The sequence below is a fragment of the Malaclemys terrapin genome, chromosome 1, assembly GCF_027887155.1.
Source record: "Malaclemys terrapin pileata isolate rMalTer1 chromosome 1, rMalTer1.hap1, whole genome shotgun sequence".
Taxonomy (NCBI): domain Eukaryota; kingdom Metazoa; phylum Chordata; order Testudines; family Emydidae; genus Malaclemys; species Malaclemys terrapin.
Window position 1 is genome coordinate 304,850,586 of NC_071505.1, and position 17,159 is coordinate 304,867,744.

The 17,159-nt window shown below is 45.7% G+C and overlaps 1 protein-coding gene across 1 annotated transcript; it reads left to right on the forward strand.

Annotated features, from left to right (window-relative positions):
* The first annotated feature begins 9,960 nt into the window (after positions 1-9,960).
* Positions 9,961-12,596, forward strand: ZAR1L (zygote arrest 1 like). The gene is made up of 2 exons (XM_054034215.1): positions 9,961-10,301; positions 11,859-12,596. The coding sequence occupies exons 1-2, from the start codon at positions 9,961-9,963 to the stop codon at positions 12,019-12,021; spliced, it is 504 nt and encodes a 167-aa protein (XP_053890190.1). The 3' UTR covers positions 12,022-12,596.
* The last annotated feature ends 4,563 nt before the right edge of the window (positions 12,597-17,159 follow it).

Genomic DNA, 17,159 nt, shown 5'->3' on the forward strand with positions numbered 1-17,159 from the left:
CTGTGAGGACGGCGGCAAAATCGACCTCCACGGCTCCTGTCGACGGCGCTTACTCCCACCTCCGCTGGTGGAGTAAGAGCGTCGATTCGGGGATCGATTGTCGCGTCCCGACAAGACACGATAATTCGATACCCGAGAGATCGATTTCTACTCACCGATTCAGGCGGGTAATGTAGACCTAGCTTAAATCCAAGGGAACGACCTTTCTCACCAATTAGTTGTGGTGATAGATTATGAAGAGGGTTATATCCAGTCCTACTTGGCAGAATCATAGCTGCAATGTGTGCACTCAACACAATAATGGGCATGGCACAAAAACCTAGACAAAAATAATATGATCTCCAGTGTATGAATTTTCACAGCAAGGAAAGGAAAAAAAATCAACTCTATCACAGAAGATGAGAACACCATGCAAAATACAGAATACTTTGGTAAAGTTTTACACTAAATGAATCAGTGTTCACAATGATTCTTGATGAATAAGGTATATCACTTTGTATATAATTAGGACATATACACATAGTGAATTCTGAAAGGCTGTTTTTGCTGGCGAATGCATCCAACGAATAAGAATGTGATTGAAATTGGAATGCAAGCTAAAGAGAGACTGCCAATTTCAAAAACACACATCTGTGTTGATTTTTTTTAAAACAAATGCTACAAGTAACAGCTAAAATTACTGTAGCAATTTTTCAGTTTATTTACTTTGTGCAATTGAAAGTATTTTTAAGTAGGGTCTATTTTATGGTTTCCTTTTGGATAGTTAGTCTGTCAATTTCAGCTATCTATGTGGGTCTCTCTGAGTACCAGGGGAAACAAACATTGTTTAAAACGGGAAAATGTTATTACAAAACCACAAAAATTGGCCAAGGAACTCAAAAGTAAGAGTACTTGAAAAGTACTCATAACTCTTTTAAATTATGAAATGTAAAGTGAAGTCCTTTTAATTTCCAAATGTTTGACTCTGAAAATTTTTGCCACATGCATTTATGTGACGCTCTCATGTAAAATAAGTGTTAGAGGACTGCTGATCTTATTTTACACCACATATGTCTGTAACATTATCACTAATGAACCATGTCATTCCTCAATTTGCCTTCAAAATCCCTGCATAGAAAATTTACTTTTGGGGGGATGCAAGGATGATAGTTAGCAATGTTCAAAAAATGCATTTTTATTTTATTTTATTCAGAAAAATTCTATATGTCGTCTACACAGGCACAGAAGTGAGCCAAATCCCAGTGTGGGATGACACTTAAATCTTGCCTCAGAAGTGCTTTGTAAAGTTAAGTGTACATTCACCTACTCTAAAAATAACATGCAGAGACCCCTTTTATTTGTGCTTAGCTTCTCTGTGACCCTGTACAAAAGGACAGCTGATCAGACATCCCTCAAACTTCTTCCTCCTCCCCTTCCTAGGGAGGGCAAGAAACCCCTTCACTGGGAATGGATTTTTAGAATCAGTATTTCAAATGTAAAAAGAACAGGAGTACTTGTGGCACCTTAGAGACTAACAAATTTATTAGAGCATAAGCTTTCGTGGACTACAGCCCACTTCTTCAGACGCATATATGCTTATGCTCTAATAAATTTGTTAGTCTCTAAGGTGCCACAAGTACTCCTGTTCTTTTTGCAGATACAGACTAACACGGCTGCTACTCTGAAACCTGTCATTATTTCAAATGTAATACAGAGGGGAGGATATAACTGGGCCCCCCTCACTTTCCTATAATACACAGTGCCCCTTGTGTCCTGTGGCACCTTTGAGACTAACAGAAGTACTGGGAGCATAAGCTTTCGTGGGTAAGAACCTCACTTCTTCAGATGCAAGTCCCAGATGTGCTGATGACCCATGAGGAGGATCAATGTGGTTATAGATGGTAGAATTGTCTGCTTTAAAAAAATAAGTCTTGCATCTGAAGAAGTGAGGTTCTTACCCATAAAAGCTTATGCTCCCAATACTTCTGTTAGTCTCAAAGGTGCCACAGGACCCTCTATTGCTTTTTACAGATTCAGACTAACACGGCTACCCCTCTGATACAGTGCCCCTTGTTTATCCTTCACTCGGGGGCGTGGGGGGGAGGAGGTCTACAGCAGGAATCATCTCCCACATGTGTTAGTACAGCGCCCAGCATCCTTGTCCTACCAATATCGCTCGGGATCGGCTTTAAATAGCAGTTATTTCCAACTGACAGCAAAAGGGAGGCAGAGTGACAGGGAGTCATCTGGGCCTCCCCCCACCCCTCCCTCGGCCACCATGGGGCTGAAGGGTGGAAGCTCCCAGGGATCATCCTGCGCGTGTCTGAAGGGGAGACGGTCCCCTCCGCGCAGGGAATGAAATCCAACGCCGCCCCCACCCAAGAGCAGCCCCTCCCCATGATCTCCCCCTGCCCCCAGCGGGACGGGCCACCGCAGTCTCTCAACCGGGATGCGGCCACCGGGGCCCCGCACAGGGAAGCAGCGAGCCCCACCGAGCCCCCCGCGGGAGACGCCGGGCGAGCCTGGGACGCCCCCCTCACTTGCCTCAGCGCTGCCGCTTCCACAACATTCATTCAACGCACACAAGCGCTGGCGCCAAATCCCCTTGCGCCTGCGCCGCGAAGGCTGTTTCTAACGCCGCGCCGCCTGCTTCCTACTGCGGCTGCGCCTCAGGCAGGGGCGGGTGGGGCTGGGCGGCCGCGCGGGGCTCTGGTGCCAGGGCGGGCTGCGCCTCTGCAGCGTGGAGGTGAAATGAAGGCGAAGGAGTGGGAGGGAGGATTTACACGGGGGATTGAACAGTTATTGTCAGATCAAAACACACCGCGACATACATCCCCCTAGAGACAGCCACACAGCAACACTCCTTCAGAAAGAGAGCGGCTGTAATACACAGCAACAGCCCCTGAAATAGAGACTGTAGCACACATTAACATACATCCTTCTAGCGAGAGACTGTAACACACACAGCAACATCCCCCCAGCAAGAGGTTGTAACACACACAGCAACACCCCCCATAGAGAGAGACCGTAATGCGGGGGACATAGACAGACTGTGAGCAGGGCCGACGGGGGGGGGGAGCCGGTACAAATTACTGGGGCCCAGCAGTCCGGAAGGGGGCCCGGGGCCCAGCTTTCACACCCCCCCCCCATCAGCCCTGTTTAGCCGGTCCACTCTTGCTGGGGGGCCCGGAAAATTTTTTTCACCGGGGCCCAAACCCGCTCTTGGCGGCCCTGACTGAGTGGGTTAGGAGAAAAGTGGAAGTAAATTCAGGCTGTGGGGAAGGGGGATCTCCGGAGTAGGAGGGGAAGAAGCACATTGTAGGAGTGGTAGAGGAAGAGACAGGCAGGTATGTGCTAGGGGACAGGGTCAAAAGGAGGGGTTAGGTAGGGAAAGAAATGTCTGTGACCTCTAAACACACTTCCATCCCGAATCTGAGAACCCAAGATTCCTACATCCCAGCATTTCTCTGTTATCTGCATATATCTATGTATCCCACTGGTAATATGTGTGTCTTATCCCTCTGTAGTGGCTGGTCCACATAGGGGAGGATAGACTACTACAGGTATCTGTTACTCCATTAACTCAAGTGGTAGAAGTCTGTACAGTGGATGTAAAAGTCCCAGATGTGCTGATGACCCATGAGGAGGATCAATGTGGTTATAGATGGTAGAATTGTCTGCTTTAAAAAAAAAAAAATCTTGAAATTTCCACTTTAAAATATAAGCTATGATAAAAGAAAGCTAATGTTGCAAAGTTATGTACTCAAAATCTAGGAAATTCTAGTTTTAAGGGTTCCTGTGCAATCTTCATTTGGCTGCTTGTGTGTATGCATATCTTTAATTACATGATCACATACTATTTTTCCAGCCATATCCCTATGTCATTCAGTGCACATTATGGATGGTGCTCATTGAATGAGCAGCTATTCAATATTTCTTTTTATTCTCATCCCTCATTGTGTGGCCCCACCATACTCTAACTACAGAATCATTTATTTACTCCTGACAACACAACTCACTGGGATAGGACATCCTTGTCCAGGCCTACATTACCAAAACTGAAAGGAGAATTTATCTTCCAGAAACTATTTTCTCTCAGCACCTCCCTTTAGAGATTACGGTGTTTACTTTGTGGATGGACTGCATGAAATTGTCCATATAACAACAATCTTAACAAAAACAAGTTTTATTCAAAATAGAAAGAACATATAAGTAAAATAAAATTATTTGCTTAATGTATCTACATTTTTACTTCTCATAAACTAGACTACATAAGGTATTTTCAGCTTCATTATAGAGAAAAAAGTAAGTAAAGGTTTACATCCTTTGAAAGCAAACCCCTCTTTCTTGCCACTGTCTAGTAACTAACTGCCCTTTATGTCCAGAAATCTCTCTTATCAGAGCCCTCCTCCCATCCAGGCCACTACTACCATTTCCCATCACTTACCTACCCACAGAGTAATAATATAAGAATTGCCATATTGGATCAGGCCAGGATCCATCTGGTCCAATATCCTGTCTCTGGCAGTGGCCAACACCAGATGCTTCAGAGGAAGATGCAAGGAACCCTACAGTAGGCAGATGTACCAATGGGTGGAGGAATCTGCCCCTCTATAAAGGTCTCATCCTAATCTCTAGTAGTTAGACATTGTCTTAAGCCCTGAAACACAAGGTTTATCTCCTTTTCAATACCACTCAAGAAAGAGTTATTGGAGTCATTGTGGATAATTCTCTGAAAACATCCACTCAATGTGCATCGGCAGTCAAAAAAAACCCTAACAGAATGTTAGGAACCATTCGGAAATGGATAGACAATAAGACAGAAAATATCATAATGCCTCTATATAAATCCATGGTATACCCACATCTTGAATACTGCGTGCAGATGTGGTGGCCCCATCTCAAAAAAGATATATTAGAATTTGAAAAGATACAGAGAAAGGCAACAAAAACAATTAGGAGTATGTAAAAGCAATGTCTAGGAGGGGATATGATAGAGGTCTTGACATGTAGAGAAAGTGAATATGGAAATATTATTTGCTCCTTCATGTAACTCAAGAACTAGGAGTCACTCAGTAAAATTAATAGGCAGCAGGTTTAAAACAAACAAAAGGAAGTAACTCTTCACACAATACACCATAAACCTGTGGAACTCATTGACAGGGGATGTTGTGAAGGCCAAGACTATAACAGGGTTCAAAAAAGAACTAGATACATTCATGGAGTATAGGTCTATTAATGGCAACATCATGCTCTAAATGTTCCTAGTCTCTGTTTGCCAGAAGCTGGGAGTGAACAACGGGGCACGGATCACTCAATGATCACCTGTTCTGTTCATTTCTCTGAAGCACCGGGCATTGGTCACTGTCAGAAGACAGGACACAGGACATTGGTCTGATCCAGTATGGCCGTTCTTATGTTTTCCTCAACTCCCTGTGCAGATAATTAACAAATATACTAAACAACACCATACTTACGTGCAACCTTAAGGCATCTCACTCTTAACAGTGAAAATTGACTATTTATTTCTGCACTTCATTTCCCAAGTCTTAGCCCATTTTTGATGTAGGACAATGTTTTGTCTCTCATCCCATAATTGCTTAGTTTCTTTAGTAGCCTTTTCTGAGGGACTTTGTCAAAGGCCTTTTGAAAGTCTAAATAAATAATATCCAGCAGTTCTTCTTTATCCACTATTTTATTGACATGTTCAAATAATTCTTATAGATGAATGAAATACATTTTTCCTTTGCAGAAACCAGGTTGGTTAGACCCTATCATTTCATGATTTTCTGGGTGTTTTATTATTTTTAAATGACTATTTCAACCAATTTCCTAAGTACAGATGTTAAGTATACTGGTATGTAGTTGCCCAGATCACTGTTAAAGCCTTTCTAAAATATAGGTACATTTGTTACTTTTAAATCCTTTGGTACAGTAGCGGTTTTCAATGACAGATTACATATTTTTGCTAGCAGCTCAGTCACTTCATATTTGAGCTCTTCAGACCTTCTAGATGCATACCACCTGACACTGATGACTTAGGGCTTTTTGAATCATGAAGTTGTTACAGCATATTTTCTTCTGATGCCCCAATCACTGATACTACCTCATCTTTACTACCAAAAAAGATAAGATCCAGAGTAGGTGCGTCTGGGAGAGATCACTGTCAACCGCGCCGTCCCCGGCACCGACAGCCCACTGCGCCCGGACATCGTCGTCACGGACGAGGTGGGGAAAAAGATCATCCTGGTCGATGTAACAATTCCGTTCGAGAACAGGACCCCGGCCTTCCACGAAGCCCGAGCCCGCAAGCTCGAAAAATACGCCCCCCTGGCTGACACCTTGCGGACTAAGGGCTACAAGGTGCACGTCGACGCTCTGCTCGTTGGGGCCCTGGGTGCCTGGGACCCGTGTAATGAACGCGTGCTGAGGACCTGTGGGGTGGGCCGTCATTACGCACGGCTCATGAGACACCTAATGGTCTCGGACACTATCCGCTGGTCCCGGGACATCTACATCGAGCACATCACCGGCCACCGCCAATACCGAGAGTGAGCCGGGGAGACCTCGTGCACCCACACACACACCCTGCTGGACCCTATCCCCTGAGCCCTAAACCCACCAAACCTAACTGAATCCCGCCACGTGAGGGTCACCCCATCCCCATTACCCAGTCCGCTTACTTATACCCATGACTGTCTCTACTTCCCGTATGGGTGTTAGACCCTCACCGCTTATCGACTGTTTCCTGATCCTGCCCACAGATTACCCACCCCTCATTGGGGACATTGCAGTCTGTATATACTATGTGTGCTGCCCAGCCCCAAAACACCAACATACCCCTATACTCTGTATGTTACCCCCAATGACCAATAACTAACGCTTCAAATTTTCTGTATCGTTTATTTTTTTTCTAAATATTCTCTAATAAAATTTAAATCTCCCTATCATTCTCTGTGGTGAAGACTGATGCAAAGGAATCATTTAACTTCTCAGCAATGAGAATAGGGTTTAGGGAAGTCTGGGCTACAAACAGTTTTTGTACTGATTTAACCATATTGGTTTAGAAATGAGTGGTTTAATTGGTGCTGCTTGCACGTGTGGATGGACACACTGGTATAAAGGTGCTTGCATCAGTATAACTTATTACATTATACAGATATAAGAACATTCATACCAATATAAGTGCAGCCATACAACAGGGTTGCACATATGTAAGTATATCTTATCTGTTTCTAAACCTGCACAGTTGATACAAAACCTGTGTATAGACAAGCTCTAGGACTAAGCTCTAGGATAAGCTTGGGTTAGAGACCAGACTCTGAGACCTTCCCTCATTATGGGTCTTTCATCGCAGTGTAGACATACCCTGAGTGTACAAGAACTCTTTAACAATTATTAATAGCTGCCTTTCAACAGTTTAAGAACCTAGCTTCACTGACTGCATTCCACAGATGTGTGTGTCTAGTTGCTACCCAGCTTATTCAGGCCTCTGGTTAAAATCCTTTATTTTTATCAATTTCCCTCATGATAATTTTTCTTTTGTTAAAAATAGGAATTATGGGTAAGTCTGCAGCCCTGCCATCATAGCCAATGTTATAACCGATCTATATATTGGTAGAGCATAGCTAGTCGTCTCCAAAGGGTTTGCACTCTTGAGCTACTTTTAGACCTTGATTGATTTTGGATTCTCAGGGCACGTCTACATTACGCGCTGGATCGATGGGCAACGATCTATCCAGCAGGGGTCGAGCTATCGCATCTAGTCTAGATGTGATAAATCAACCACTAAGTGCTCTCCTGTCGACTCGGGTACTCCACCAGAGCAAGAAGAGTAGGCGGAGTCGACGGGGGAGCGTCAGCCGTCAACTTACCACAGTGAAGACACTGCAGTAAGTAGATCTAAGTATGTCGACTTCAGCTACATTATTCACATAGCTGAAGTTGCGTAATTTAGATTGATCCCACCCCCAGTGTACACCAGGCCTCAGAGTGGCTTGTAGCACTTTTTATAATTTGCAGGTAGCTAAACAATTGCAATCCTTGTTGATTATGGGGACACTGCTGCAGCTATAAAGCCTTTGTTGCGGTGTTTTCTACTTTGGGCAACACTTGAAGATCAAGAGGAAGCTACATGCATTTCATGTAAAATGCTGTAGCTTATCTGTTTAGTGAGGATATCATAAGGACAAGGTGAGTGAGGTAATAACTTTTATTGGACTAACTTGACAGAACAAGGAGCAATGGTCTCAAGTTGCAGTGGGGGAGGTCCAGGTTGGATATTAGGAAAAACTATTTCACTAGGAGGGTGGTGAAACACTGGAATGCGTTACCTAGGGAGGTGGTGGAATCTCCTTCCTTGGAGGTTTTTAAGGCCCGGCTTGACAAAGCCCTGGCTGGGATGATTTAGTTGGGAATTGGTCCTGCTTGGAGCAGGGGGTTGGACTAGATGACCTCTTGAGGTCCCTTCCAACCCTGATATTCTATGATTCTATGAACTTCTGTTGACGAGAGAGACAAGCTTTCGAGCTGCACAGAGCTCTTCCTCAAGTCTGAGCTTTGTGCAGCTCAAAAGCTTCTCTCTCTCTCATCAACAAAAGCTGGTCTAATACAAGATATTACCTCACCTACCTTGTTTCTCAGGTGCAATTCAGAATATTGGTTTTGAGCTGTATAGCTTTTCATGTTTACAAATATTACAAACTATAGGTAAGCTATCAGGTGACATCCTGGGCCCATTGCAGTCAATGAGCATCTTGCCTTTAACCTCAGTGGGACCAGGATTTCACCCACATTGTTATACAACACAATTCATTCAACGTCTGAGTATAAAGTAATCAACAGTTTACTGATTTCCCTTTCCACTTTAGTTACAAGAAAAGAACAAAACTCATACTGAATTATTTTGTGTGTGGAACTTTGTAAAGTATTTTGCTTATGCTGTGTTTCAGTGTAACGTGTAAAATATCATCCTTTTTTGGAGCTGGAGAATAGAGATGCTCATTTAGACCCTAATGCCGCAAAGATATACATTCTTAACTTTGGGCATGTGAGCAGTGCAATTGTAAGTAAATTTAAGCATGCACATATTTACAGGATTGGGGATTTTGACAGACTGGCTGCTGACTTTTCTCTCACTTGAGATTGATGTTATGACAGTGTTTAAAGTCTTTCCCTCTTGTGATGATTAATGTATGTATCTATGCTAATGGGACATTTTAAATCGTATATTTCTGGAAGAGAAAATCCCATTAATTTAATCAGACTTCTACCACTAGCCTTCCTCATGTTTGGGTGTACTTGGAGTGATGGGAGATGGGAAGGCGTACTCCCTAGTGGGCAATGGATTTTAGGCAGCGTTTATAAAGATGGGTGATGAATACTGAATATAGCATTTTGTGGTGTGTGTTGCAGTATCCCCTTCTGAGGATGGGGAAGGAGTATGTACCTTGTATTACAGTCTCTCCTATTCCTCTAGGGAGAGGGGAGGGGGATTTTGTTGTGTCTGCACTCATTTATGCATAATAATCACGCTCATTTTGTGAGTTGAATCTCATTCTTAATTAATCACTGAATCCCCTCCCCCTTTGCAGAATCAATGAGGAGGGGGTGCAAGAAGAGGCTATCCAAGAAGCTGCTAATTACCCAGGAGGATCATCAATTTCCCTATAGATTAGTATTAATTACCAGCAGCAGAGCCGGCTCCAGGCACCAGCTTGGCAAGCAGGTGCTTGGGGCGGCCACTCTGGAGAGGGGCGGCAGGTCCAGCTATTCGGGAGCGAAGGACCTTCTGCCGAATTGGTGCCGCAGATCGCGATCGCGGCTTTTTTTTGGGGGGGGGGTGGCTGCTTGGGGCGGCCAAAACCCTGGAGCCGGCCCTGACCAACAGTTCCTTGCAGGATAAAAGTGGGGGTCGCGGTGCTGCCCAGGCAGTCTCTCTCTAGCTGAAAGGGGAGGGGAGAAGAGAAGGATTAGTAGGCCATGGAGAGATTTATCTATCCCCTCTACAGTGTGTACCAGGGGTATGGTGGCATCTTCACATCCAGCCAGGGAGAGGGCTTTGTGGGCCCCAAAAAGAAGCAGCCCAAGTGGAAGCAAAGCAAAGGCAGCAGCAGCCCTTCCCCGGGTGTTCCCACCACTCCCTCCACAGCAGCTGCCCCGGAGCCCGCTGACTACCTGGACAGCTACATGGGGGCGCAGCTCAAGGTGCTGCTGTCCCAAGTGAGCCTGGGCCTCACCCCCTGGCTCCACAAGGCCAACACCAAGGAGGTGGGGGTGCAGGTGAACCCGCGGGTGGACGCCTCAGTGCAGTGCTTGATGGGGCTCTGAACACTGCAGGGCAGCCGCCCGCAGAGCCCCTCAGCCCACTTCAGCCGGGCGGGCCCAGCCATCTGCTCGCCCGGGTTGGACCGGGACCTCTTCACCCTGCCCGAGGCGGCCAGGCCTCAGGTGGTGCCGCCCACTCCCCTGGAGAGGAAGGAGGGAGCCAACAGGGAGCAGGTGGCGCTGCAGCCAGAGGAAGAGCCTGGCGAGAGGAGCCAGAGAGCGGACACCGCCCCTGCCCAGCAGTCGCAGCCGGAGGAGGAGAAGGGAGCCTTTGCGGGGACAAGATCCGCCTTCCAGGTGGGCCGGGCTCCCTGTGTGCAGCGGCTCACCGCGAAGTGCAGGGAGTGGGAAATGGGGAGCCTGGTTAGGGCACAGCCGCCTTCCCCCGCTGTGACCTGCCAGCTCCGCAGCCCAGCCTCCGCCCCGGCACCAGGAGCGGCAGGTTCCCGCCCCTTGGCAGTCACAGCCCAGCTCCCGCTGCACAATACCACCGACAGAGGCTTCCCCTGGGCGGGAGCTGCTGCCCCAATGGCTGCAGTTCAGGAGCGGCCGCAAGTCCCAGTGTGCCTGGCTCTGGACAAACAGCAGGAAAAGTTGCAGGCGCTGGAGAAACGTTCAGGCTGAACAGGGGCAAGAGGGAAGGGGGCGGGGGGAACTGGACAAGGTTGTATTTGCACCAGTGTAGGGGCATAATCTCTGAGATGTGAATAAGGGGTGTTAGTTATGCGGTAATGGGCCACCTACCTAGCCACTGTCATAAGGGTGGGTCACAAATCATTTTTGACCAATAGTTTATTTTTGAGCATTTATAGATTTTTTTTTATTTAAATATTCATAGTTGCAGGAAATTATAAGGGGAGTCATTAACTTTTTAATTACAATTGACATTGAGATTCAAAGTTAAAGCTTTATAACCATTAAAACAAATTGTCAACATGACATGTGAAGATATACTAAGTGAATATCCTTAAATCAAACTAAGTTCTCAAGTAGCACTCTCTTCTTTGCCCGTCTAAAATTTTTGTTGATGGAACTCTTTGGCTTGTGCACAGTGAAGTCAACATTTACTGACATTTACCAATAAAAATCTAATCCAGGCTTAATAGAAGTTTCCTATGGCTGATGGCAGCAGTGGGTTTTATGGGATTGCAAGGAGTGGGTCTGGTAGCAATCTCATTTTTGAACATGGCTACCTCTCTGATCCCCACTAGCATGGTATCCATGTTTCTGAATATTCTTGCATCTCTTAAAGCTTAAGTGCAACCATACTAGCACCACCCTGAAGCTGTAATGTCACTTAATTTTAAGATCCAGATCACTTATATAGTCTTAAAATCCTCCATGGATTTGATTAGACCTTATAGTGATGGGACGGGATGCCCTACATAACACACATCACACTCCCTGTATATACTCCATTTTTTAATTTATTTTTTAGCACTGGTTGCTTCTGTTCAATTAGTAGTCTCTAGGGCAGTGGTCACTGACTGCTCGATCCTGGAGACATAACCCTTGAAACAGGTCCACCTGCCCTCCTCTGTCTGCGAATAATGGAATGTCTTCTCTCCTAAGACTTGTTCAAAGACTCGTTGCTCCTGCCCCCAGAAGAAAAGACACATTGACCTCAAGAGAACCCACCGCCAAGAGCTGTGTGGTCGCTGTAAAGGCAAGAGATTATTCTGTGACAACACTTACAGCTTTAAGTACATTGTTTGATCTGTGGCCTGTCTTAACTTGTACCCTTTTGTTTTTAGCACTTTGTCAGTCTTTGTTACTGGGCTCTGATTTTAGGCTTTTGACCTGGTATTAGATACTGGAGGAATTGCAAGATGCTTTGTAACTTTACAGTATACTGTGACAGATGCAGACCAGTGGGGTACAGGAGTCTGGTAGAGGGCAACTATCTGGTCACTGGATGAGTAGTTTTCTGTTCCCTGAGTGACCAGAGAAGGGGCTGCACTAGAGTAATCAGGAACCTGCTAGAACCAGTTAAGGCAGGCAGGCTAATTAGGACACCTGGAGCCAATTAAGAAGAAGCTGCTAGAATCAATTAAGGCAGGCTAATCAGTGCACCAGGAGCTGACTTCAGTTTGTGGTGTGAGTGTGAGGAGCTGAGCGTGAGAGGGTGTGCTGCTAGAGGACCGAGGAGCACAAGTGTTATCAGATACCAGGAGGAAGGTATTTGGAGGAGGCCATGGGGAAGTAGCCCAGGGAGTTGTAGCTGTCATGCAGCTGTTACAGGAGGCACTCTAGACAGCTGCAGTCCACAGGGCCCTGGGCTGGAACCCGGAGTAGAGGGCGGGCCGGGATTCCCCCCAAACCTCCCAATTGACCTGGACTGTGGGTTCCTCCAGAGGGGAAGGTCTCTGGGTTGTTCCCCAACCAGGGGCGGCTCTAGACACCAGCAAAGCAAGCATGTGCTTGGGGCAGCCCATTTGCAGGGTCGGCAGTGATCCAGCATGGGAGCTGAGAACCAACAGGGGGCCCTGGGAACTGTAGTTCCTTGGTTAGCTCCCTTCCTATAGAGCCAGCCCTGGAGCAGGGAAAGAACGACATTTCCCAGCATTCCCTTGGCCACTACCAATAGGAAAGAGGGAGAGGGAGTGAGGTAGCTAAGACCTCATGCTGCAGCCTGCTATGAATGGAGAGCTGCACTCTGAAGGGTAGGGATACCATATTTTAACATTCAAAAAATAGGACACTCCACAGGGAGGGAGGGTAGCCCCACCCTGCCACCATCCACTCCCTCCGACTGCCCCCCACAGAAACCCCAACCCATCCAACCCCCCCTGCACCCTGTCCCCTGATCACCCCCTCCTGGGACCCCTACCCCTAACTGCCCCCCACGACCCCACCCCCTATCTAAGCCTCCCTTCTCCTTGTCCCCAACTGCCCCCTCCTGAGACCGCCCCAACTTCCCCCCAGGACACCACCCCCTACCTGTCTCCTGACAAATCCCCGGGACTCCCATGTCTATCCAACTGCTGCCTGTCCCCTGACTGCCACCCCAACCCCTGACCCATCTAACCCCCCCTTCTCCCTGCCCCTGACTGCCCCCCCCAACCTCCGCCCTATCCAACCCCCCAGCCCCCTTATCGTGCCACTCAGACCAGCATGTCTGGCTCCACGCAGCGCCAGACACACTGCTGCATACATGCTGCCGTCCTTCCCTGCGGAGCCACAGCCCCCCCCCAGAACCTGCCTTCCAGATTTGAACACCTCAAAATTCAGGAGTGCTCAAGCTCAGTTTGGGCAGCCGTTACTTCATTTCTCCCAAATCAAATATACTGATCCACTGTAACTTGCTGTAGAAAAAGTAGGATAAAATTGAGCAAGAAATTGGTTATTAGGACTGGAATTGCTATTTTCAACAGTCATTGCCTTTTTGTTTGTTTGTTTGTTTGTTTAAAAGGAAGACAGTGATATTGCATTGGCAAATTCCCCATAGAAACAAAGAATGGAACAAAAGAATAATAAAGGCACCTCAACTTTTCCTCATTTATGTAGGACAGTCTTATATCCATCCAGATAGCCTTCAATCACACAAGCTGAAAATTGTTCCACTTTACTGCAGTTCTGTAACCATATGGGACCCAATCCTGTCTGTGTTCTGTGCACATCCAAAATTCCTGCTGAATGACCCACCCTGGGAGCGAGTTACCAGTGACCCAGGGCTGGGGCGGCAGGAGGGTGTGGGGCGGGGGCAGCCAAAATTTTTTTTGCTTGGGGCAGCAAAAAACTTTGAGCCGGCCCTGTCCCCAACCCACATGGTGAATCTCTGAGGCAAGAAAATCTGCCAATAAGCACAGGACCCACCAAGATAGAGGAGGAACTTTGTCACAATACATTGTAAATAAAGTTGAATAAAACTCTGCATTTGATTTACTTACTTTTTTTTAAAATTAATCCTGCCTTAGCAGGGGAGGGATTAATCATTCTGAAGATGAACATCTTTCTGACCTATGTTGGAAATATCTGAAGGAGGGTAAAAGGTAATTTAGCCTACTAGCTTAAAAAAAAAAGTCTACCTGGGATGAGAGTCCATGCTATACTAAAACTATTGCCACAGGAAGACTAGAGGAATCAAAAGGCCTCTTGATCCACTGTATAAAGTCTAGGATGACTGCATGACTAACCATGGCTTCAGCTACTGAGAAGCAGGAGATCTTCTAGAGCAGGGGTTCTCAAACTTCATTACATCGTGACCCCCTTCTGACAACAAACTACTACACAACCCCAAGAGGGGGACGGAAGCCTGAGTCTGCCCAAGCCCCTCTGCCCTGGGCAGGGGGGGGCCAAAGCCCCAAGGGCTTCAACCCCAGGCAAGGGACCTGTAATCTGAGCCCCGCTGCCCAGGACTGAAGCCCTCAGACTTGGGCTTCAGCCCTGGGCGGTGGGGCTTGGGTTTCAGCTTTGGCCCCAGGCCCCACCAAGTCTAAGCCAGCCGTGGGGACTGCATTAAAATGGGGTTTTGATCCACTTAGGGGTCCCAACCCACAGTTTGAGAACTGCTGTTCTAGAGAATGAATCAATGGTCTGTACCTTAGTCTGGCTGTCAGAATCTTCTCAATTCTTTCTGATTCCTGTTCCTCAACTGAGGGAACTGAGTTATCAAAGGTTCAAGATGGTTTTGAAAGCAGCACAACATGCGGAAAAGGAAAAATTGCATCTGACAATTAACAAAAATGCTAAATCTTTCTGAGTGAGGAGACAAAACAACTTGTACCCAAAATAATGGGGGAGATGATACAAAGCAAAAATCTCAACAGTTAGAGCATGTTAGTAAACAATCTTCAATCCGCTTCACAAAACCTCAGAATTACTATATAGAAGAAGCACTAATTAATGTCTGTTAAATTAAAACTCCATCAGTCTTGAGTGAATACTTTTTTAAAGACTACATGTAAAGGACTTAAGCTACATAAGGAATAGGTAATGTCTTGCCAACTAAAAGGGAGTATGAATATAGCCATAAGTGAAAGAAGTTCATTATTGCAGTTGAGAGTGACTTCAGGCAATGTATCCAGGCCTCGAGGGCAGGGAGGGAACACATGTCCAAGTAACTTACCGTATTTTCCGGCGTATAAGACGACTGGGCGTATAAGACGACCCCCAACTTTTCCAGTTAAAATATAGAGTTTGGGATATACTCGCCGTATAAGACTACCCCTCTTCCAACGCACACCAAATAAAAATTAAAAAAACATCAGATTTGATTTCAATATGGTAATTTTAATTCAAATGCTTATGACATGCAGGTACTTAGCAGGAAAACTGTCACTTATAAACATAAGGCTGTTTGTCATCAAACATGTAAACATAAAACAGTGCAAGTGGATTAAACTTTTCCTAATTCACTCTAAAGCTGAAAGGAAGGATAAGACAATAAACCCATGGGAGCTGCCATGCTGTTTGTTTTCTAAGCTGTCAACCAAACTGGAACTGATGATGATAGGAGGAAGATAACAAACAATAGAGAGAGAGCAAGTGCCGGGCAAGTCCCTGGCGAGTTAGCAACGTCCATCATAACTGCAAGCTACGGTATTTTTACAGGTTTTGCTGGCGTGACAGTTTCCCTTTAAAAGCCTTCAAAATCCTCCTGTTCGTCATCTGATATCATAAGTACATCAATGACATCTTGTGATACATTTGTAAGGCAGTCATTGTATGGATCGAATTCCGTATCAGATGGTGTGGTCTCAGCTTCGGCTTCCTCTTCATCTTGCCACAAGTAGTCGTCCTCCATACCATCTAATGAATTTGATATGCCACACTTCTTGAAAGACTTGTTTACTGTTTCTGCATCAATATCATTCCAGGCTTTTATGACAAACTTGCACAAAACATCCAACTGTGGAGCACGCATGTTTCCTCCTTTTGTGAATGACTTTTTGCCGCTAACCATCCATTCATTCCACCGTTCTCGAATGCGATCTTTAAATGGCTTGTTTAGGCACACATCCAGTGGCTGTACCAACGATGTCAATCCTGCAGGAATAACTGCCGCATCTGTGTTTAGTCTTGCAAGCCTTTGCTTGGTGCTGGGAGTTAAATGAGCCCTGAACATATCCCACACCAGTAGACTACATTTTTTAATAAGTCCACCTGGTCACCTGCTCCATACATTATCAAGCCATAGCTTTACCCCTTCTTCATCCATACAGCCTTTTTCATTCACATGTACAAAACAACCAACAGGGAACTTGAGTTTCGGCATTGTTTTTCTTTTAAAAATAATCATTGGTCTCAGTTTGGCGCCATCAGCTGTGCATCCTAGTACCACTGTAAAACTGGACTTCTCATGTCCTGTTGTTTTAATTAAAATTGTTTTTTCACCTTTTTGATGGACAGTTTTATTTCCAACCATATCAAAATTCATTGGAGTTTCATCCATATTTCCAATACTACTTAACGCATAGCCATGTTTAGTGCGCTGTTGTATTATGTATCGATGGAAACTATTTACTTTGCTATCAAGATCTGCAGGTAATTTTTGGGCAATTTTCGTCTTTTGCTTCAGTACCATATTATGCCTTTCCATGAATCTAGTACACCAGGATACAGTGGCCTTAAATCTGTTGCTGTGATCTGGGTTAGATTTGGCCCACTGAAGTGCAAACAAACGTATTTTATTTCGTGTCACTACATAACCGTTTTGGCGATGCTCATTCACCATGTCTGCTACACGTTTTTCGAGTTCTGGCCAATGTGGGGTGCCTCTTCTTAATGCACACTTACCCCTTGGCATACTCTTTAATGCTTTTTCATTTGCTTTCCAGTCCCGAACCATCTTTTCTGTTATTCCATATTGTCTTGCAGCAGCACAGTTATTATGTTCCATGGCAAAGTTTACA